At 33.9% G+C, this 22196-nt stretch overlaps 1 protein-coding gene across 1 annotated transcript; it reads left to right on the top strand.

Annotated features, from left to right (window-relative positions):
* Positions 1–6881: 6881 nt before the first annotated feature.
* Positions 6882–10599, top strand: LOC113303085 (bifunctional TH2 protein, mitochondrial-like). The gene is made up of 7 exons (XM_026552077.1): positions 6882–7288; positions 7442–7701; positions 7806–7917; positions 8479–8751; positions 8877–9300; positions 9461–9712; positions 9908–10599. The coding sequence occupies exons 2-7, from the start codon at positions 7475–7477 to the stop codon at positions 10354–10356; spliced, it is 1737 nt and encodes a 578-aa protein (XP_026407862.1). The 5' UTR covers positions 6882–7288; positions 7442–7474; the 3' UTR covers positions 10357–10599.
* Positions 10600–22196: the final 11597 nt, after the last annotated feature.

Genomic DNA, 22196 nt, shown 5'->3' with positions numbered 1-22196 from the left:
TGTAGATTTAGCTTCTAATGTGTTTGTATCTTACCAAGCGATATATCATCCATAATGAGACCTTTTATTTATCTACGTGAATAATTTGTGTTTTATACTTTGAAATCTTTTAATGGGTGTGTGTGGGTGAATATTATTATTAGAATTCGTCGTCTTTTTCAGTTTTTCTTTAAATTTGTATCATTCGGAAAAAAGAAATGAAATTTATACATATTGTCAATAAAAAAAAGGGAATCCAATTAGAATTTAATTAAAGCTTGAGATGAAAATTCTCGACTCATTTTTTTTTTGCATCGGTCAGAAAGATTGTTCGATTTATTTCTTTGATAGAAAAATATTTTGATTAATTTCATTTTTTGACTAGTGTTAACTTAAGTCAATAAGTAAATGAATATAGTTGTTTTGTGTTACCCACCATTATATGGTGCTCACAATAATTTAGTTTGGGTTAACTCGTACACATAAAAAGTAAAAAAGATTAACCGTAGTAGAACTGGATTTTGTGGAAATAAGAAAAGGTTTGAAATAAAATGGTTGATGCATTTATAGGGTAGTAAGTTTGGCAAATAATGATATAATCTTTCTATAAATCATACGTTCAATCCATTTTTCTTGTCATATTATCAATCAAATAAAGCCCTATACACAAACTAAATTGTTCACAATATGACATGATTAATTGGTTACGAATAAACCTGAAGTGTCATCAAAAATTCCTTTTAGTTAATTAACCCAAGACTTTATTATAATCAAGTATCTTCTCTAGCTCAACTTCTCTACATCAAGATGTATATTCTAACATGAGAATTTTTCAAAACATACATAAATATATGGGTGAGCATGTTAGCAAGTTTCCCCGTAAACAACTCCATCAAGAAATTACTATCACATAATTAACACAAGTAAATGATAAGTGAAGCTAAGAAACAACGAATGAATTAACAAGAGAGAAAAATAGGATAGGATATTCAGAGTATGACTTAATTAGTCTCCCAATATTCACAAATATTCTCTCACGAGTATATTAGAGGAGAGAGAAGGTAACTCTAAATTTACCAGAGGTTTATGTAATCTTGGCCAGTGAAAACTATGAATAAGCTAGAAACTATTCAGAGAAAGTATTGGAGATTCTGAATAAGTTAGAGGCCTCGGGCTTCGGCTATCTTGTGCATGTAATGGAATATTAATAACGATATATTAGTTTTTTTTAATTTTACTTAATTATACTATTTATGCTATAAGGTAGCTAAAACAGTTGAATGATCATATACTTTTTCGGTTTTAAGCAATGAATAAACAAGTAGTGTCATCAATCATGGAATAAAACCAATCGAATAAATGCAATAATTTTGATCCTCAGTATAAATTAATGCTCAAACACGTGTCATCACCAATCAAATAATATAACCAAGTAAATAAATGAAAAAACCTAGCAACCGTCAAACGAACCCAAGTTAATATAATAAAGAAATTTGATAGTCAGTGATTATATTCATCAACCTGACCGAAAATTTAACAGCGGTACACATTTCACGTTTTTTATAATTGATAGTTTCTATTTAACATTAAAAATAGTAATGTTGATCAATCATTTTGATAACCATATTTTAATTTAAGAGGGGATGTTTAAGTGCAACATTTTCAACCACTATATTTGAGTTTTCCTTTTAAAGTGAAATAAAAGTGTGCATAAATTAGTTAGATGCAAAGTAATTAAATTGGGAATTTCCCTAATCTTTTCAATGACCATCCAATTTTATTTTCTCCTTAAAGTGGGATTATATGATGTCGATAATTTGATATTCATAAAATATCTCATCAGGAGCTTGCTCATCTTAACAATAGTATTTTTTTCATCAGTGAATTGAGGGACTTGTTGTTCATCTTTGTAAATTATGAAATATTGGTTTTTGAGGAATGAGTTGGGAGTTTAGGATTCATTTGTCCTCCCAAACGCTAATATTTTCATCATTGACAACTTTTCAAATACAATGTTGTTATTTCATCGCAAAAAACACAATATTTTTAGACAATCAAATATACCCTTCAAATGGGCCTAGTATTAGGATGTAAACTCTAATGATATGGTATGGACTATGCATATTAATTAAGTGTCAATATAAGCATGTCTACCAACATATTGACTAATCCATACAGAGGTAGGGGACTCGATATTCATTCAAGCAAATAACTGATCACATATTGAAGTCACAAACACAAACCACATGGATAAATAAAATGGTTCAAATGAAGATAATAAAAACAAATAGGTTCAGAAAATAACTACTAAGATTATCAGCTAAAATAAAAACCACAATGATAGCACATAATTTAAGATGTCTAAATATATATATCTAGCTAGCTTCTCCACAGCGGGATCCATCATTGTTGTACACATATAAATTCTGGTCATCTGGTGTCATCAACCTCCATGGATATCTAAACCCATACAACTGTAATATGATGTCATGGCCACCATTATTTACTTCACACGCACATATATAGAAGTCGGGGTTGAGAAACTCCTCTCCACCATACATTGCTCCTCCCTACATTTATCAACGTAATTTAGGAGATCATTGATTAGTATTATTACGACCAAGATCTTTACCATCGGGACTAGAAAGTAACGAAACCAAAATATTATATAGAATATATTCACAAATAATGTGTAAGAAAACCTGCCTGATCAGTATTACTGTGCTCAAAATCCTGGAAGAAATATGCAAAATCCTCGTTGTCCATCAAAGGAGGAAGTGAGCTTCCAAGGTTAGAATCGTTCCTTATTATATCATATAATCCTTCAAATGGATCTTCTTTGTCTTTCCCAGCCTGCTCTGGCTGTTGCGCCTCTTGTACCTATGGTGCTGGTGCCACTGGTACTGTTGTTTGTACTTGAGTTTCTTATTATGGGTCTATGGATTCACGATTTGCATTCAGAATAATGCCACCTCCAAAAGAAGTTTCATCTTGAAGAGCAATAAAACCATTAGTATTGATGCAAGAAGGTTGAGGGATCAGATTACACATTTCCATTGGTGTAACTAAAGATGATTTTATGTTCAGGTAATCGATCTATATCTTTTTGAGCTAGATTTTATTTGTAGATTTAGATTCTATTATATGTATTTATATCTTACTCAGGGATAAATTATCCATAATGAGACTTTTTATTTATCTATGTGAGAAATTTGTGTTTCATACTTTAAAATCTTTTAATGGGTGTGTGGGCGAATATTATTATTATAATTCATCGTCTTTTTCAGTCTTTATATAAATTTATATCATCTCGCAAAGAAAAAAAATTCCATTTATGCATCCTTTCATTAAGGGAAAAAAAAGGGTAATCCAACTCCAGTTTAGTTAAAACTTGAGATGCAAATTCTCAACTCATATTTTTTTTCTGTTTGTCAAAAAATATTATTCGATTTACCTCTTTGATAGAAAAATATTTTGATTAATTTTGTTTTTTTAACTAGTGTTAACTTAAGTCAATAACTGAATTTAAGTGTTTTGTATTACCCACCGTTATATGGTGCTCAGAATAGTTTAGTTTGGGTTCTCATACACATAAAAAGTAAAAAAGGTTGACCGTGGTAGAACTGGACTTCGTGGAAATAAAAAAAGGGTTGTCATAAAATGAACGATGTATTTAGAGGGTAGTAAGTTTGGCAAACAATGATGTATGTCTTTCCATGATTTACATGTTCAACCCATTTTGCTTGTCACATATTGTCAATCAAATAAAAAAATATACACAAACTAAATTACACGTAATATGATATGATAAATTGGTAAAAAATGAACCTAAGTGTCTTGCCACATTTTTTTTAGTCAATTAACCCAGGAATTTCACGTAATCAAGTATCTTCTTTAGCACACCTTCTCTACATCAAGATATATATTCTAACATGAGAATTTTTCAATAACATACATAAATATATGTGTGAGCATGTTGGCAAGTTTGCCCGCCCATAAACATCTCCATCAAGAAACAACTATTACACAATTAACACAAGTTAATGATGAGTGAAGCTAAGAAACAAAGAAAGATTTAACAAGAGAGAAAAAGAGGATATGATATTCAGAGTATCACTTAATTAGTCTCCCAATATAAACAGATATTCTCTCACGAGTATATTAGAGGAGTGAGAAGCTAACTTTGAATTGACTAGAGGTTTATGTAATCTTGCCGAATGACAACTTTGAATAAGCTAGAAAATATCCAAAGAAAGTATTGGAGATTCTGAATAGCCCAAAGACTTCGGCTATCTAGTGCATGTAATGGAATATTAATAACGATATATTAGTTTTTTATTTTATTTTATAATTTTACTTAATTATACTATTTATGCTGTAATGTAGTTAAAACAGTTGAATGGTCATTATACTTTTTTCGGTTTTAAGTAATGAATAAACAAGTATTGTCATCGATTATGGAATAAAACCGATCGAATAAACGCAATAAATTTGATCCTCACTGTTGAGTAATGTACAAACGAATCTTCTGGTCTCTTTCATGCGCTTATTTGATCCACAACTTGAATCAGTGGAATAAGCATCGGTTTTCCAACTTGAATCTCTAAGTTAGAGAACCATAAGATTTAGCCTGAGCTGACACTGGAATTAGGATGTAAGATGACTCACTTCCAATTATATACTTAAGAATGCTAGTTGGTTCTTCAAAAAGGAGTATAACAGTATGGGAAGTAATATTTAAAAGAATGTAAAAGAAGCTTGCAGTATGGAAAGATTAATAAAATATTGACCCCCCTCTCTCTCTCACTTCTTCTTCTCCAACAAAACCATCAAGAACAATTTTTTTCTGCTCATATCTAGTCCATTTTTGCACTAGATATGAGTAGATTTCTTCATTATTCCTTGTTTTCAAGGTTAGCTAGTAGTTTAGTGTAGTTTTTATCATGTTTCCTACTTATCTACACCATTATGGTGGTTTTATCTACTCTTTTGAGGTTTATCTTCGCTTTAATGGACATTCTTGATTATTGGGTTGGGTTTTAAGATCAATAGTGATGCTCTCCATGCTCTCCAACGACGAAATCTTCATCTTAGTTGTCTCTGGCGACAGAATCTTCATCATCAACTTATCCAGTGACGGAATCTCCATAGGTAGTCTTTTTGACGATGGAAGATTATCACTAGTTACAAGATATTTGAGAAAATCACTCCTACTTTGGGAGCACATCTTTCTATAGAATAAAAACAAACTAAATGGTTGGAAGTTAATTCCGAAAAAAACCATCCTTCTTACAATTTAATCGGACCTTATTCGTACTTGTATTTGTCTTACTCCGATAATCCTTCTCTTTCTCTTGTCGGATTTCTCGATATTGTACTTTTACGGTATGTTCTTGTTACTTTATATTCTCTTATTTTCGATCTTAAACTCATTGTAACCTCGAATTTTCATTAATGAAAAGATTCCTTATTTATCAGAAAAAAAAAAAAAAAATCTTGCATCTTTGAGGAGGAAATTTCTCAATAAGGTGGCCAGAGTACTCTATAATTAGAAGTTTACTAGAAAGCTTACTAACATATTTCATGCTACTTTTGCACGTACCTTGACCCATTGAAAAAAGACTAAATAGAATTATAAGAAGATTTATGCGGTCAAAAAGTGTGCTAGACTATGAAGGTGGCAGAAGGTGGGTTCGGAGTTAGAAGTTTTAGATGTGCTAATAGGTCATTATTGGCTAAAAGGCATTGGAAAGTGAATTCATGCCGAAAAATATTATTAGTGGAAAAAACTAACTCTGGTGCAATGTTTTTGTGCAATAACATTCTTGATGAATGAATTGACAGAAGCATGTGGCATGAGATTGCCAATATATAAGTGAATGTCATGTTTATGTGAATTTTCAGGTAATGAGCGGTAAGTATATTAGATTAATCATGGAATGGTTGGTAGTTATGTAACTTTTCTTTGGCTAATACGTGTCCAAGGATTTCTAAGATCAGCTTGCATAAGAAGGAATCTAGTTGGAGTTGATTGAAAGCTTTTTTTTTGGTAGAACTCTAGACCAATCTGAAAAACTTGACCTATTGAAACTTAAACATGACTTGAGAAATATCATTTTGCAAGATATGGTGGACGATAAAGTAAATAGAGATTTCACTGCTAATTGTAGGAATACCTACTTTTCATAAAGTTTCTTTTCTAATTGGTGATGGAATGCACAAGTCAGTTTTAAACAGGAGTATCCTGCGATATAGAGGCATTTCTTTGAATTCTAATTTATGTATGTTATGCAACAAAGAGGTGAAGACTAACGGTCATCAATTTATGCATAGTGACTGGCTGCTCAAATCTGGCAATATTTCATTCCCATGCATGAAAATTGGTTCATGTCTAAATTGTTTTAGGATACGTTAAGAAATTTGTGTGTATGGAAGTTAGGTATCAAATAACATGCTATTCAAAATGTGTTGCTTTATATTATTAGCTTGGAGTTATGAAAATAGAAGAATTTTCGCGCGCATGAAAATCGAGCTAACACTCATAAGAAAAATTGTTAGCTGCAACCAAACAAGACCTGTATACTGATGCCCTGCTAAGGAAATTTTAAATGGTTGCACGATCTAGCATTTTAATGGAAGATATTGGAATCTGTTGATTTGTTTTCTTTCAATTAAATATAACATAGAGTTTTATATTTTAAACAATGAACAAGACTCTTAAAACTTCTTTTTTCTATGAACGAAATTAAATGTGGCATGGAGTTTCTTCTTGAAATAAAATTGTGCCGAAACAAGAGACGGGCTACAACATCATTTAGTCCCTTCATAGGCCCGTCCCTAAGCGCCCTCCTTAATTCACTTCCTTATTCAGTTATTCTTATCTCCATTGGCTCGTCCCTCGTTGAAATTTAGCTTTATCTCTATCAGGCGATTTCCAGAAAGTGTATTTTTCCTTCATTTATTCGGATTTCACAATGTTTTAGGTCACCCAATTCTCCGTTAGAGGAGTTTCTTACTATCACCTTCTCAAATCGGAGAAATTGCATCGTTTCTCTTTACAATCTAGGGTTAGAAATGCATCGTGTCTTCTAATTTCAGTTCCAATTGGATGATCATGGGCGGTGCTGATACTTATTATTTGAAGATTGAAAAATCTCCCTACACCAGAGATGATTCAACAACCTTTGCTGTTCCTAGTCACGCAGCAGCGGCAGCCAATGTATGAAATACGGCCAAGGCTGGCTAAGGCCAGGCAAGCTTCTCGGCGTGCAATCTTGGTGCAGCCGAGGTACAAATGGCGCTTGTTCAGGTTAGTTGGTTAAACCTCTTCTTCCTTATAAATACTTGTTGCTCTCTTGGATTCTTTGTTATACTCTTTGTGTTAGTTCTTGAAGCTGATCAAGAAAACATATCTTCTTTTCTTATTCTCTCTGCTTATAATTACTACAATTCCACATTACAGGAATAATCAAAAAAAGTTGAAGAAAGCAACAACATGTCTACATCAAAAGAAGAAGAAGGATCATCAAAAGAAGTTGAAGAATCATCAGAATCTGATGAGCTTACTATTTCAGAACGATGTTGGGAAAACTGTAAGAATGAAGCACTGTACTTTGGGTATTCACCTTTGTTTGTTCACTTGGCTGCTGGGAGTTTAGATGATAAACAATTTTATCAATATGTTGCTAATCATGAACATCTTCTGAACAGTTTCTTGGAAGTGTAAGTTTCAACATTTTCTTGATTTTTTTCTTTCAATTTTTTTGGTTTTCTTGCGTTTGTGTATTGATTTTGATGTGTGTATGTGTTCTGGTGTACATACTCAGGTATAAGTTAGCAGCAGATCAATGTGAAGATGATTCTGATAAGGCTGCATTCTTAGGGTGGAGTAATAATGTGGAGCAAGAATTGGAAAAGCACAATGCTTTTGTTGAACAAGTAAGTATTGTGAGGATTCTATTTTCTTGCCATGATTTATTGATTATGCTGAAATAGGCTTTTATTGAGATTTTTGGTGAATTCCATCTTTCCTGAAGCAAGAACTGGAAAGGCACAATTCCATCTTCCCTTTTCTTGCAAGATTACTAGGTTAGGTCATTTCAATTGAAATAAGTTGCTTGTGATATTGTACATTTAGCTTTCATATCAGAATCATAGATGCCTAGGAGAACTATCTTCTTTTCTTATGGAATTCTTCACAAATAAGCAGTAGCTGGAAATGGATCATAGTCCTTGAGAATTAAGAAGTTTTCGCCTTTCGAGATGATATATTCAATAAAGTTTGTTCGCCAAGCTCCTGGACGATATTTTGCTAGATGTTTATTAGGAACTGTTGCATCTAGATGTTTTGACCGGTGCCTTGTGTACTTTTTACGGTTTTTGTGACATTGTTTAATGATTACCTTTGCATATCTGATTTTACATTTACCAGTTAGCATGATTTTCGGTGCGTTCAAAGAATTTACAGATATATATAATAAAGAGATTCTCCTTGTGCAGAAACTGAGTTTAAACCCTACAAAAGATACCACTCTTCACCCTGCAACAGCGAAATACAAAGAGTTCTTGTTAGCTACTGCTTCCGGTAACGTACAAGATAGTGGAATTCCGATACACCAGTCAAAAATTCCTGCCTATACTCTTGGTGCTATGACGCCAAGCCTGAGAATCTATGCCTTTCTTAGTAAGGCGATGCAGAAACTTGTCAGTCCTTGTGGTAGTTCTCACCCATACAGCAAGTGGTTGAAGGAATATTCTTATATAAATTTCGAGGTGTGTTTATCATTAGTCACCGATTTTTTTCCTTGATTTACCTTTCAAATACTTCTTAGGAGATTAAGAGTGATTGATATTTTCTACGTAAGGAGCTTCTGAACTTGTTTTACATTTCTCTTCAGACACCATATCTGCATTCTGAGGACGTGCTTGATGAGATATGCGACTCTTTGACAGACAAAGAGGTTGAAGTCGTAGAAAGGCTTTATTGTCAAGCTATGAGATTTGAAATGGAATTCTTTTATTCTCGGCAGTCTGAGCAAACCCTGGTCATCCCAATATATACAAAGCTTGATCCTAAGGAGGAACATCTGATGCTATTTGCAGATTTTGATTTTACATGTACCAGTGTGGCTTCTTTGGAAATATTAGCAAACATTGAAATATTGACTGCTCAAAAACCTGATCATCAACTGCTGGGTGAGGATAGAGATGGACATTCTCAGGTTACGTCAAAAGATTTGAGGAAGACTTGGGAGCTTCTTTCCCAGCAGTATACTTCGGAGAATGATAATTTCATAGAGAAAATTATGCTCGGTGAAAAAGGTATAATCAGACAATTGAATCATGAATTGGCATGTTAAAATTATCTAGAGCGTCTTGAACTCTTTAAGTTGTTGTAAACAGAATGGGAGCAAGTGTTTGCTTACTACTTAGTCTGACTGTCAAATTTCAACCTCGTGTTTTCTTTTTCTTTTTTCTGCAGCTGTTAGTTTTGATTATGAAGGACTCTACAGTGCGTTTGAGAAGCTCTCATCTCCTGATGGGAAAGTAGTTTCAAGAATATTTGATTCTGGTGTACTGAAGGGCATAAGCTTGGAGGACATAAAGCAAGCTGGCAAATGTATGGAACTTCATAATGGTTGCTTGAACTTTCTTGAGAAGGTGAACAACCTGGATGTATCTGTCAATGTAATGTCATGTTGGAGTGGGGATCTAACTAGGTCAGCTCTTTCAGGTACTAAATAATTTGTCACTGTAGGAATTTTTATATATTTACGTACAGATTGTTAGGTAATTCAGGTGTTTTTGTGCTATCATCCAACTTGTCACATCGCAAGGGTCTTGGTCATGAGAATAGGTTTAAAACTCTATTCCTGAAGTGTTCTTGCATGGATACTCATAAAGCGAAAATATTTATGGTTTTTTACAGGTGGTTTAGACATGTTGAAAGTAGATGGGAATGAGTTCAGTTATGCAGATGGAATTTTTACGGGTGAAGTAACTCGCCAGGCACATCAGTCTGTTACAGCAAAACTTAAATATTTTGAGGACATGGTGCAGGAGTATGCAAGTGAACATGACGTCGGTTCCCATACTGTTTACATTGGTGACTCAGTGAGTGACTTGCTATGCCTGCTTACAGCTGATATCGGCATTGTGATTGGGTCAAACAAAAGCTTAATGAAGGTGGGAAAACACTTTGGTATTACATTTACACCTCTGTTTGCTGGTGTTGTCAAGGAACAGAGAAAACGCTTTGAAACTGGCAACCCTATTGTCTGGAAAGGTGGTCTATCTGGTACTGTTTACACAGTTGCTAGCTGGATAGAAATACATGCCTTCATTCTGGGCCGTGATCTGGTTAATGAGGAACTCTGATCTCTAATGTCCAAGTTCTGGAATTGAGCTGTGGGTATGTACAGATGGTGTTTGATGGCGAGTTTTATCGAGGGCCGTGAAATTGAAGTTGTAAACTGTCTGAACAATGATGAAGATTTATCTGAATATTTTCTGGAGTAGTTTTTTAATTTTCCATCTGTTTTCCTTTCTTCTTTGAAATAGTAACATTCCAGTAATACCACGGGAGCAACATTTAATACAGATTTTTGTGTTTGACTTTGACTTTCAGTTTTGACTCTATAAATATTCTGCATATATGATCGTTCCCACGAAATCAATTATCTAACTTAGCATCAGCAGCACCTGTACTGTGTAGACTGAGTTAAGCCGTAAAGATGAGTCGTCATTTTTTTTAGGTCCACCTGCACAGTACAGTATTGTGCTCTGGCCTTACTGAATAATAGTCACTCGCTTGACAAATTTATTGCATGCACCACCCCTCAACTTCTGCAAAGAAATTTGCACAAAAATATTGATTAGGGGCTCTTACAGTTTTCATTGGTACCTCAGTAGGTGACTTGTTGTGCCTGCTCGAAGCTGATATCGGCATTGTGATTGGTCAAACAGAGGCTTAATTAAGGTGGGAAAACACTTTGGTGTTACATTTGTACCTCTGTATGCCGGTGTGGTCAAGGAACAGATAAAACACTCCAGCAGTGGCAAGTGGCAACACTACTGTCCGGATGGGTGGCCTATCCGGTGTTCTCCTCTCGCAATTTTTTATTTATTACCTTTTCGTTCATAAAATTTTGCATCGGCCCATAAACATCACATGGGCATAATTTATTTTCATGCTTCTCTTAAATATACTTCACCCTATAACCATACCCCATTCAAATAAGTACTTATACTGACCAAACAGATCTTTATAATAATTCTATATAACCCATAAAATTATATATATACATATATATATATATAACATCTTAATGACAGGATTCTGAAAGAGAGAGGGATCAGACTTGGATTTCTCAGAAGTTTCCACATTTAGAAAGTGTCACCTTGAAAGTCCAAAATTACATGCTAGCTGCGTGCCCACCAAAATTCTTGAGCCATCAGAGGCTTAGAATGTGGAAAACTATGAGAGCCAACACCCTTAAATACTTTGGCAGATTTTTTTTTTTTTTTTTTTTTTTAATTTTGATAAGGCCCGCTGAGTTAAGGAAACCCAAATCAAGAACACAAAAGCAAAACAAAAACAAAAGAAAAGAAAAACAAACACTACAACTATCTTCTTCTGCGCCTCTGATAAACTTGTTGAGCCTTGTCAGCAACCAAAATTTCTCTGAAATCCGGAGAAAAATCATCATGTCTGAGCTCCACCCAGGTACCTCCAGAAAAACCTGCCAGAAAATCTGCAGCTCTATTAGTCTCCCCGTAACAATGTGTTACTTTCCAAGAAGTAAACCTTCTTTTCAAATGCTTAATTCTTCTCCAAATTTGAATGACATTCCATGGTGGTTCAGAATCAGGGTTTGTAAGCAGATTGAACACAGACATGGAATCAGTAGCAATGTGAACTCTGGGTTTATCAAACTTTATAGCCATTTTCATCCCCAATTCCACTCCTTGCAGTTCATGAGCTAAGACAGAAATGGGTGGACTATCACCAATAGAAGCACTAAGAACCTCAGCATTATGATCTCTAAGAATGGCACCAAAACTCCCAGCCTCATCAGACTTTGACCCATCAATATTAATCATTATTTCATCAATTGCAGGTGCAAGCCAAGTACACTTAATAACATCAGGCTGGATAAATAAACAATTCACTCTCCATATGCTCATAAACCATCTTAAGTGTATATTATCCTCCTCCTTGCAAATAAAAGCAGACATTTTAAACCTCACATCTTGGACAATTAGAAGACTAACTTGGTCCTGAGAATTAAAAAACGATTTAAAGATTCTATTATTTCTTTCTCTCCAAATGTGATAGATAAAACTATTGAGAACCAGTCTTTTAATAATAGAAACACTTTCATGACCTGTGAAGTTCTGAGCACACCAGCTAACCTCCTCCTCCCAAGTATTAGCAAGAACTCTAATAAAACCTAATTTAAGCAAGAGACTAGACCAGATACCTGAAGAAAATAAACAATCATGGAACAAATGGTCCTCTGTCTCTCCCTCTTATCCATAAAACACACAAGAAGCATCAGTGATAACACCCCAATTAAGAAATGTACTTCTGGTTTTGAGTCTTCTATGCAGAGCAAGCCAGACAATGAAAGAATGTCTAGGTATATGCTTTTTAAACCAAACAAGAAAATTCCAGGGAGGGGATGGTAAATGATCAGAAATAGCTAGATAGGTATGTTTCATAGAGAACTGAACTGTGATGCTAGATTTCCAATAAAATTGATCAATTTCATGAATGTTGAATTCTGCAGTAGTAATTTGTTGCACCATATCTTGAACACTGTCTTCCATATAAGAAGGGAAGTTCCAATTCTCATTTGAGATAAACTCAGCAACTGTGGTAGAATCAATATCACCAATAGTCTCCAGAGTATTAGAATCTACCCAGTCCACTAGACTTCCTTTTGAGTGCCAGTTATCATGTAAGAAGTTAGTAGAAGTGCCATCACCTAATAAAATACCAACATGCTGTATAGCTAAGTCTCTATGCTCCAAAATTCTTCTCCAACACCAAGAGCAATCCTGAGGGACTGGCATTGTCCAGAAATCATGTTGTTTAATAAGATTACTTTTAACCATGAAGTCCATATAGTATCTTTCCCTGAAATTATATTACATATGTGTCTGAGATTTGCAGCAACATTTGTATACTCCAGACTTTTAACTCCAAGTACACCTTACTCATAAGCATGAGACAAATAAGTCCAACTGATTGAATTATAGCTCTTTTTCATTTCAGTACCAGACCAGAGAAATCTTTTAAATTTAGAGTTGAGCTCCTTGATGACCCTCTTTGGAAGAATGAAACAAGAAAACCTGTAAAACAACATACCACTCAAGACAAATTTAATGAGAAAGTATCTTCCTGGATAAGCTAAAATTTTTGGCTTTCCAAGAGATCAGTCTATCATACACTCTCTCCAATAAAGGAAAACAATCTCTATAAGACAACCTAGTGGAAAGAAGAGGAATACCCGAATATCTGACAGGTAATTTCCCCCAGAGCAATCCAGAATATTAAGAATCTGCTGTAAGATGTCATCTTCAATAGCAGAGTAGAATAACGAAGTTTTTTGATTATACAAGTCAAGACCAGTACATAAATTAAACTCAATCAAAGCAGTCTTAATAATAGAAGCAGCTAAAGAAGTACCTTTGAAGAACACCATAACATCGTCGGAAAAACACAAGTGTGTGAGGCTTGTAAGCTTGCACCTTGGATGGAAACCAAAAATTTGTATCTGCACCTGTTTAAGTAGAGTTGCACTTTAAATCTCCATTGCAAGGAAAAACAAATATGGAGAGATTGGACAGCCTTGTCTGAGACCTATCTTAGCTCCAAAGAAACCATAGGGGGATCCATTCACTAGCACTCAGAACTTAGCAGAAGTAATACATAATGAAATCAAATTAATAAAAATATCAGGGAACCCCATTTTCTTTAAGACATAAAAAATAGCATACCATTTAACAGTATCATAGGCCTTTCTCAGGTCAATTTTAAGAGCACATCTAGGGGACCCTTTTGATCTGTGATAGTTTCTAACCAGCTCATGGGCCAATATAATATTGTTTTGAATACTTCTTCCAGAAATAAAAGCAGATAGGTTCTGGCTAATTAGACCCCCTAAAATCTTCTTCATTCTTAGAGAAATAATTTTAGTAATACATTTGTAAATAACATTACAACAAGAGATAAGCCTGTAGTCTGAAACAACTGAAGGATTCCTATTCTTTGCAATTAAAGTGATAAAAGTACTATTCACTTCTTTTAACAGCTTAGATTTAGTGAAAAATTCTGGACAGCTGCAACCAAATCATCACCAACAATGGACCAGCTAGTCTTGAAGAAATGGCTTGAGAAACCATCTGGTCCAAGGGCCTTACTAGAACCAATAGAATTAAGAGCAGTAACCACTTCCTCTCTGGTAACAGGCTTTATAAGATCAGCTACATCATCTTGATTAACACAAGCCTCAAACCTTAAATTTAAGAAATCCTCAGTTCCACTATTCTCAAGCTCACTACCAAACAGCTAAGAGTAATAAGAAACACATTCATTTGCAATATCCTTATCCTTAGACACTTTAACATTATTATTATTATAGGGAAATAAAATATTATTTCTAGATCTTCTTTCTTTAAGAGAATTATGGAAAAAAGAAGTATTTGAATCTCCTAAATTTAACCATTTAACTTTAGATTGTTGTTGAAGAGCATATTCCTCATACTTTGCTAACTTTACGTACTCAACAACATAAACTCTTTCTCTTCTAACAAGATCTTGATCAAGAGGATGAGACTGAAGAAGCAATTGAGTAGAATCCATGTCATCTTTGGCTAGCCTGACTTGTTCAGAAATAGATCTAAATCTAATTTTCCTCCATTTGATAATCTCATGTTTAACATTCTTCATTTTGTTAACTAAAATAATCATGGGATTACCTCTCACAGATAAATTCCAACCAGTTCTAACTACTTCCATAAAATCGTCTTCCTCAGACATATAGTTATAGAACCTAAATGGAGGGGGCCATGTTTTCTGTTTTCACAAATAGATACTATAATTGGAGAATGGTCAGAGATACCTAGTAAGATAAACTCTGCTTTTGACATTTGAAACTGCTGAATCCATTCCATATTCACCATAACTCTGGATTTGATCTGATAATAGCTCCATCTTGTTGATAATTAGTCCAAGTGTAGAAACATCCAGTAAAAAGAATTGTCCAATTGGTGAGACATCTGACTACATCTAGAAAAACCCTCATACTGATGAGGCATAATTTGAGAGACTCCCACTTTATCGGAAGGTACAAGAATTGAATTAAAGTCTCCAAGGATAACCCATGGCTTATTGTTTGACTCAGCAAAAGAAGTAATCATATTCCAAAGATTATTCCTAGTAAGATAGTAGTTATCTCCATACACAACAATCACAATAAAATTAAATCTATAAGAAGTAACTTCCAAGAAAATAGCTTGAGAAGACATCAGAAGAACATTCACTTGAATTTTATTTTGGTCCCAACCCACCCAAATTCTACCAAAACAATCATTAGTATCATTATCTAAAAAGCTCCAAGTAGGGTTGATGTTATTCCTTATTCTAACTTTATTTATTTCTTGAACATGGGTTTCGACAAGACCAATTAAAGAGAGATTATTATTTCTAATAAGGTATTTAACTTCCAACTGTTTCAAAGGATCATTTAACCCCTGATGTTCCATCCACCAATGGAGAACATCATTTAAGATTTAAAGGTAGAGAAATAGAACCTCTAGCAGATTTCTTCAAATATGCAATCTTGGGAAAGAGGTTTATAACTAGTGGAGAAAGGCTGCCTCTCTTCTGAAAATGTGATCTGGACCCAGAGTTAGAAGATTCAGGAGCACAAGTCTTCTGCTGAGTTGCTTGTAGAACATCTTGAAAATTCTCTTTATTCTGCTCAGATGGTTGTACATGTATATTGTACAAACCCTTATCCAAAATGAAAAAAGGATTAGATGAGATAAGATCATTGCTAGTGTTATCCTTCCTTGAATTTACCTCCTGTAAAGCATGATTGTGTTCTTGATCAGATTCCATAGCTACAGCTTCACTTACTTCTTGAGAAGTCACATTAATAGCTTCAATTGTTGCTTGAGGAACCACATTAATTTGACCACTAGGTTTTAGCTTATTTGTCTTAGACCCATTCTTTGATTTTAAAATCCATCCAACTTCAGTTTTGGTGTTTACTGTCTGATTCTTAACCCACTTTTGAACAACTTTCTGAACTGGCTTAACATTCTTAGGACAATTTGTAGTTACATGACCAAATACTGCACATTCACTACATTTAGGGGGTTTCCATGAGTAGTCCATATTGATTTCAATTGAATCCTTACCACCTAAAGTAAAAGTGAAAGACTCTGGAAAATCACTGTTTACATCAACTTCAAAACATATTCTAGCATAACTCATTCTTGTTTTGTTAAAAGTATGAGTATCTATCATTAGAGGCTTCCCAAGGTAGCTAGCAATCATACCCAAACCCTTGTTATGCCACATAAATAAAGACACATTTCTAAAGTTCATCCAAACAAGAATGAATTTCAATTCTGCAATTTCTTTTTCAACCACTCTAGACCAAGGTTTAACAATGAATAATCTATTAGAAATAAACATGGAACCCATATCTAAAGCTCTAGTTCTATCCTCTGTAGATTTGAAGTCAAAAATAAACATACTCTCACCATGGATGGTCATTTGAATCTCACCTTTTGGTTTCCAGGCTCGATTTACAGCACTTCAAACCCAATTGAAAGGAAGTCTTCTACCCACAAAAGCTCCAATGACTTTGTCTTCACATAAACAGATGTATTCATCAAACACTTCATAAGGAATATCCATAGTTTTTTTTCCATCCACAACGGGATACGAATAGAACTCCATATCTGTAGAAATGACTGCTGCTTTTTCTTTATCAAACAAAGATGACCACGCTGCAGGAGAAACTGCAGTAGGAGGAAAATTCTCAAAACCGGGAGGAATCACAGGATTCAAACCAACAATACCATTAGAGATTGAAAGATTTCTATCCCAAATAAGAGGATCCGCTGATGGTATGGAGGAAGCCACCAGAGGAATAGAAGAAGGAGAAGAAATTTGCATCTCACCAGAGGAGGTGCAGAGATGAGAGAACGAGAAAACCTAACCCTAAAATAGCCTCGGAATCTACCTTGACTTCGGCCCTCTGATATTGACCTTTTTATTTCTGGGATTCTTCTTTATGTGTAGTTGTTCAAAATAACAGAAAATTTCATTACTTTGGCAGAATAGTTGCTAACTAGTCTATATACAAATTTTTTCTTTTTTTATTTTTTTTCCTAATCGGGAAATTAAATTTATTACAAAGAAAAAGAGAAAAGGTTCAAAGCATGAACCCCCAATCCAAACAAGTGCCCATCAAAAAGGAAACCGGCAACAAACACCCAGAGATACGACAAACAAGAACATATCTTACAAAATATCCCGAAAAACTCCAAACAACCTGGACAACAAAGAAAGAATAGACACAACATGATAACAACCCAAGGGCGTTCAAACACAGTTAAGTTCCACCTTCTCATAAACTCATTCAAAGATACATTATGGAATTCAAGTTGAAGGTAAAGCCAGCACACAATTGTGTTCCTGATCTTTTGAGTTAGATTAGGTATAGCCAAAAATTTGTTGTTAAAAAGCACGGTTGCCCCTCTTTTTCCATATATTCCAAAGGACTGTAGCTTCTAATGCTTTTGATCACGAGAGGTTATTGAAAATCTTAGCTTTAAACAATCATTTACAATTTAAAAAAAAATTTAAAATTTGATCTAACGAGATTTTAAAACATAATTAAATATGGGGTAGGATCCAACTACATGGTTATATTGACTTAATCATGACATGGTTTGACTTTTTCTCTACAAAATCCAAGCGACAATGTATTTGAAGCTAATTTTTCGGTGACATGTTCCTCTTATATAGCTCTACCGAAAATGAGAGCATTCCGAGACGTATAAGACTAACATCTACCATTTTGAATATCAACAGTTGAAGATTAATGATTGAAATTAAATTTTGTTGATGGTGAAGTTTCGTATATCAGAATACTCACATTTTTGGCAAGAATGTAGAGCTATATAGGTGGAACATATCACCAGAAAATTAGCTTCAAACTCGTTGTCGCTTGGATTTTATAGAAAGAAATGGTCAAACCATGTCATGATTATGTCAATATAACCATGTCATTGGATCATGTCCCATTAAATATAGTCAATAAATTAGATAGTTGACAAACTTTTTTTTCATACAATTATTAGACATCTTAGAACCCCATGTTTCTCAGTCTCCTACCGTGCCGATATGATACATGTTATTTAATTTATAGTGATATGTTTTTAGAAGAAACTCGTGGATATGACTTATGAGCCTAGTTTACAAATGTTTCAATGCCAAGAATGGTTTAAAACTTTCTTGGATTTATAACAAGAAATCAAGTGAAGCTAGCAACTCATTATCTATGCTATGTAATTTTTAGGTATATCTCCGCAAGTTTGATTAAATCGACTCCACTATTCACATGATGTTATCGGGAACATTAATTTCCCGCACATTACAGTTTACTCCAACCTCTTAGTCGTTACCTATAATGAATGTAATTCCATTTATTTATTTTTTTATTATGGAAGGGTTGCTTTCAATTGATTTCTTTTGGTTTCCAAAGTCCTTTTGAATAAAGATTTAAGATTATATATGAAGCGAACCAAGTCAACCTGACATGCAAAATAAATGCCAAGCTCGTTTATATGTTTGCTCATGCATTTTTTGCATGTATGCCAATGAAAATGAATTGCATTTGACCATTGACTAAGTCAAGTGCTATTTAGATTGCCGTTTCCACAAACATTATTCTGTTTAGCGTTAAACGCTCGGTTTTGCGTTTCTGTGATTCCACCATAAGATTTGAACTTCATGAAAAATTCCCAATATTAAGCTGTCTATGAAAAATTCTGAACACTAAGTTGGCATAGAAGGATAAAGATGAAATTCTTCTACCATAAGACTTGATCTAAACTAATGAACAATATAGCTTTATACAATCGAATGCCACTGACCTACTTGTACAGTCAACAAGAAAAAGAAAAAGAAATGGATTTTAACATTTTTAGAATGCGGTTTATCAAATATGTTTGTTTATCAATTATAGTGGAGTTAACCTGGGGTTTATTTATTTTTGTTCTTTTTAGTTCTCTTAGTTTTTTTCTCCGATAAATGCAAAACAGCAAAAGAAATAACACACACAAGAAAAGAAAAACACCTAGGTACTAAGATAAGAACTACAAGAGAAAAGAAAGCCACGATTCAATAATATGGTTGAATGAAGTGAATTTTTCCAGAAAATGAGTTGCACTGTTAGCATCTTTTCCGACCTGCTCAAATGAGTATCCATAGCTTAAGAGAATCCCGAATATCAACTATAGTTGATTTGTTTCCCAGCGAATTTGCAAGACCTTCTTAGAGAGAATTTGCATCATTTAGAAAGAGTGGCCTTCAAAAATTAGTTTCGAAGTCTAAAATGACATACTAGCTACGTGCCCACTGAATATTCTTTAGCCACTAGAGTGTTAGAAAATGGAAAATTGTGAGAGCCAACACCTTTAAATACTTTGGAAGAGTAGTTCTTCATTGTGGAAATTTATGAGGAACCCAAATTTGATTTCCCTCTCTTTTAGAAACCCATTATTAAAATTACATATATTCATAACCCAAAATATATAATTTGTGGTTAAAAATAGTTTGTTTAAATTGAATCTAAACTTTCACTATTTGAGATGGACTAAACTAACCTTAATCCATTATATACCATTAAAAAAAAATTAAATATAAATTCATAACTAATAATCGTTATTAGTCATCAACTAAATGCGCCCTATTTGGAAACTATATTTATCAATTAGAGAGTAAACTTCGGTCATTAATTTGTTTACATTATTTCGGGTCAGATGATTCACCTATTCTTATTTTCTTCCGATTCCAAATCAAAATTAAAACTAGAAAAGATAGAAAAAGGAACGAACTAGAATTGTGGAAGTTTGGCAGCATTATCAAGTCCCATTCTTCTTTTCTTCTCTGTGCACAATAGTATACGCTAAAAAATGAGATGCTATTGGACGGTAAAACTCAATAGAGGATTTTGTTGTTTAGTCCAGTAAACCCGACCCGGGTTACTGGGTAGTCCAGCGCCAAATCACGGTTACCAGGAGGTCCAAAAAAACATTTGAAAAAGGTAAGATTACATGACTACCCTCACTACTCACGTTTGGACGGTTGTACTCATTCTTTTTCTTTATTTTTTCAGACAAAAATCTTCATTGTTTTCATCTACAGATGAGAACTTTTCCTTCTTTCTCAATCAACACCACCAACAACAAAATCAAATAAAAAACCCCATACTTAATCATCTCTAAAATCGATCATTAGGAGCAACAAAAACCAAAATCTCTAATCAATCTTGTTCAGCAAACCCTAATTCCAATTTCAGCAACCCTAACAGTTCCAGTAAATTTTGAATCTGAAAAAAATGGTTATCAATCGAAGAATTAAACAAACAATTAAAGAAGTAATTGTAGAAAAAACTCCTTCACCAGTAAAAACCAGCAGGAAATCTTCCCAATCTATTACTCCTCCATCAGAAAAGGTAAATATTTGTCGTTGGTTTTTGCTGTAAACATACAAATATGTATTGTTGGTAGTGTATTCAAATGATATATAGTGTATTTAAATGATATTGAGATACTGATATGTAGTGTATTCAAATTGTTATGTAGTGTATTCAAATGATACTTACACTTCTAATACACCAACAGAAAAAACCAAAAAAAAAAACCAGGAGCAGCAACAACTACTCCTTCACCAACAGCAAAGGGGAAGAAAGCAATTTTCCTGAAAGCTGCTACTCCTTCACCAACATCAAAAGGGAAGAAAGCAAAAGCAAAGGGGAAGAAAGAAATTACACCCTTGAAAGAATGTACATTTGATTTTGTTAGCTATTGTGCTCTATTTTATGATTAAAAAGCATCACTACATATGCTTTTTCTTTTCCTTTTGGATACGTAGTGATGCTTATATGTAATAACAAGGGTGCGCTTCCCCCTCGACCCCCATAAATAGTGAATCCATATAAATCTGTAGTGATAGATACTATGTGCTAATTTGCAATATGTAGTGATAGATACTATGTACTAAAATGTATTGATAGATATTATGTGCGGCCCCTCGACCCCCATAAATGGTGAATCCATATAAATATGTAGTGAGATACTATGTGCTAATTTGCAATATGTAGTGATAGATACTATGTACTAAAATGCATTGATAGATATTACGTGCTAATTTGCGATATTTGAATACACTACATATTGATATTTTTAGCTTGAGTAATTACTTAATACCAATATGTATTGTTACTAGTTAGACTACATGCCAATGTGTTATTGAATTAGTACATCTCAACATGTACTGATGGAAATTTGACCAATTCATATTGTATCTGATAAATGTAGGTTACTTTGTCCTAGAGTTAAAAGCTTCAATACATATTGATACGAATATGCACTGGTGCATATCAATATATAATGTTATCGAATAGATTACATATTTGTATTGTTGAAAAACTGGTAAAAACTTCAGTACATATTTGTCTGTACTATGAAAAACTGGTGGTTTACGAAAGTGTCAAATGCCAGTGCATATTTGAGTGTACTGGGTGGTTTCATTTTACATAATTGTTGCAAAAAATTAATTCTAACATAAATTTTGTGTGGAAAAAACTTATTGGTTACCTTTTGAGTATGTGTTGCAGCGAGGTGCATGCGTTGGAGTGGTATAAACATCCAGCCTTTGTCAAGTCAGTGGAAGCTCGGGATTATGAAAGTGATCCAGTGTTTCACAGAATACTGGTGCTAAGAGTTCGGTATTGCAGGCCTGGTCACTTATTGTATCATAGCAACAAGTAATAATATTGTTTTCAGTAAAATCGTGCTAAAAACTTGAATATAGCAATATAGGAAGTAACCTACAACTCATCTTATTTCAACTTCTTCCATTGTGTCAGTGTACAACGTTTACATACTGCAAGTTCACCTATTTG

This window comes from Papaver somniferum, chromosome 8 (genome assembly GCF_003573695.1).
Source record: "Papaver somniferum cultivar HN1 chromosome 8, ASM357369v1, whole genome shotgun sequence".
In the NCBI taxonomy this organism is placed as follows: Eukaryota; Viridiplantae; Streptophyta; class Magnoliopsida; order Ranunculales; family Papaveraceae; genus Papaver; species Papaver somniferum.
Note: the sequence above shows the minus strand (reverse complement) of the source record. Positions and strands in the feature narration are given on the sequence as shown.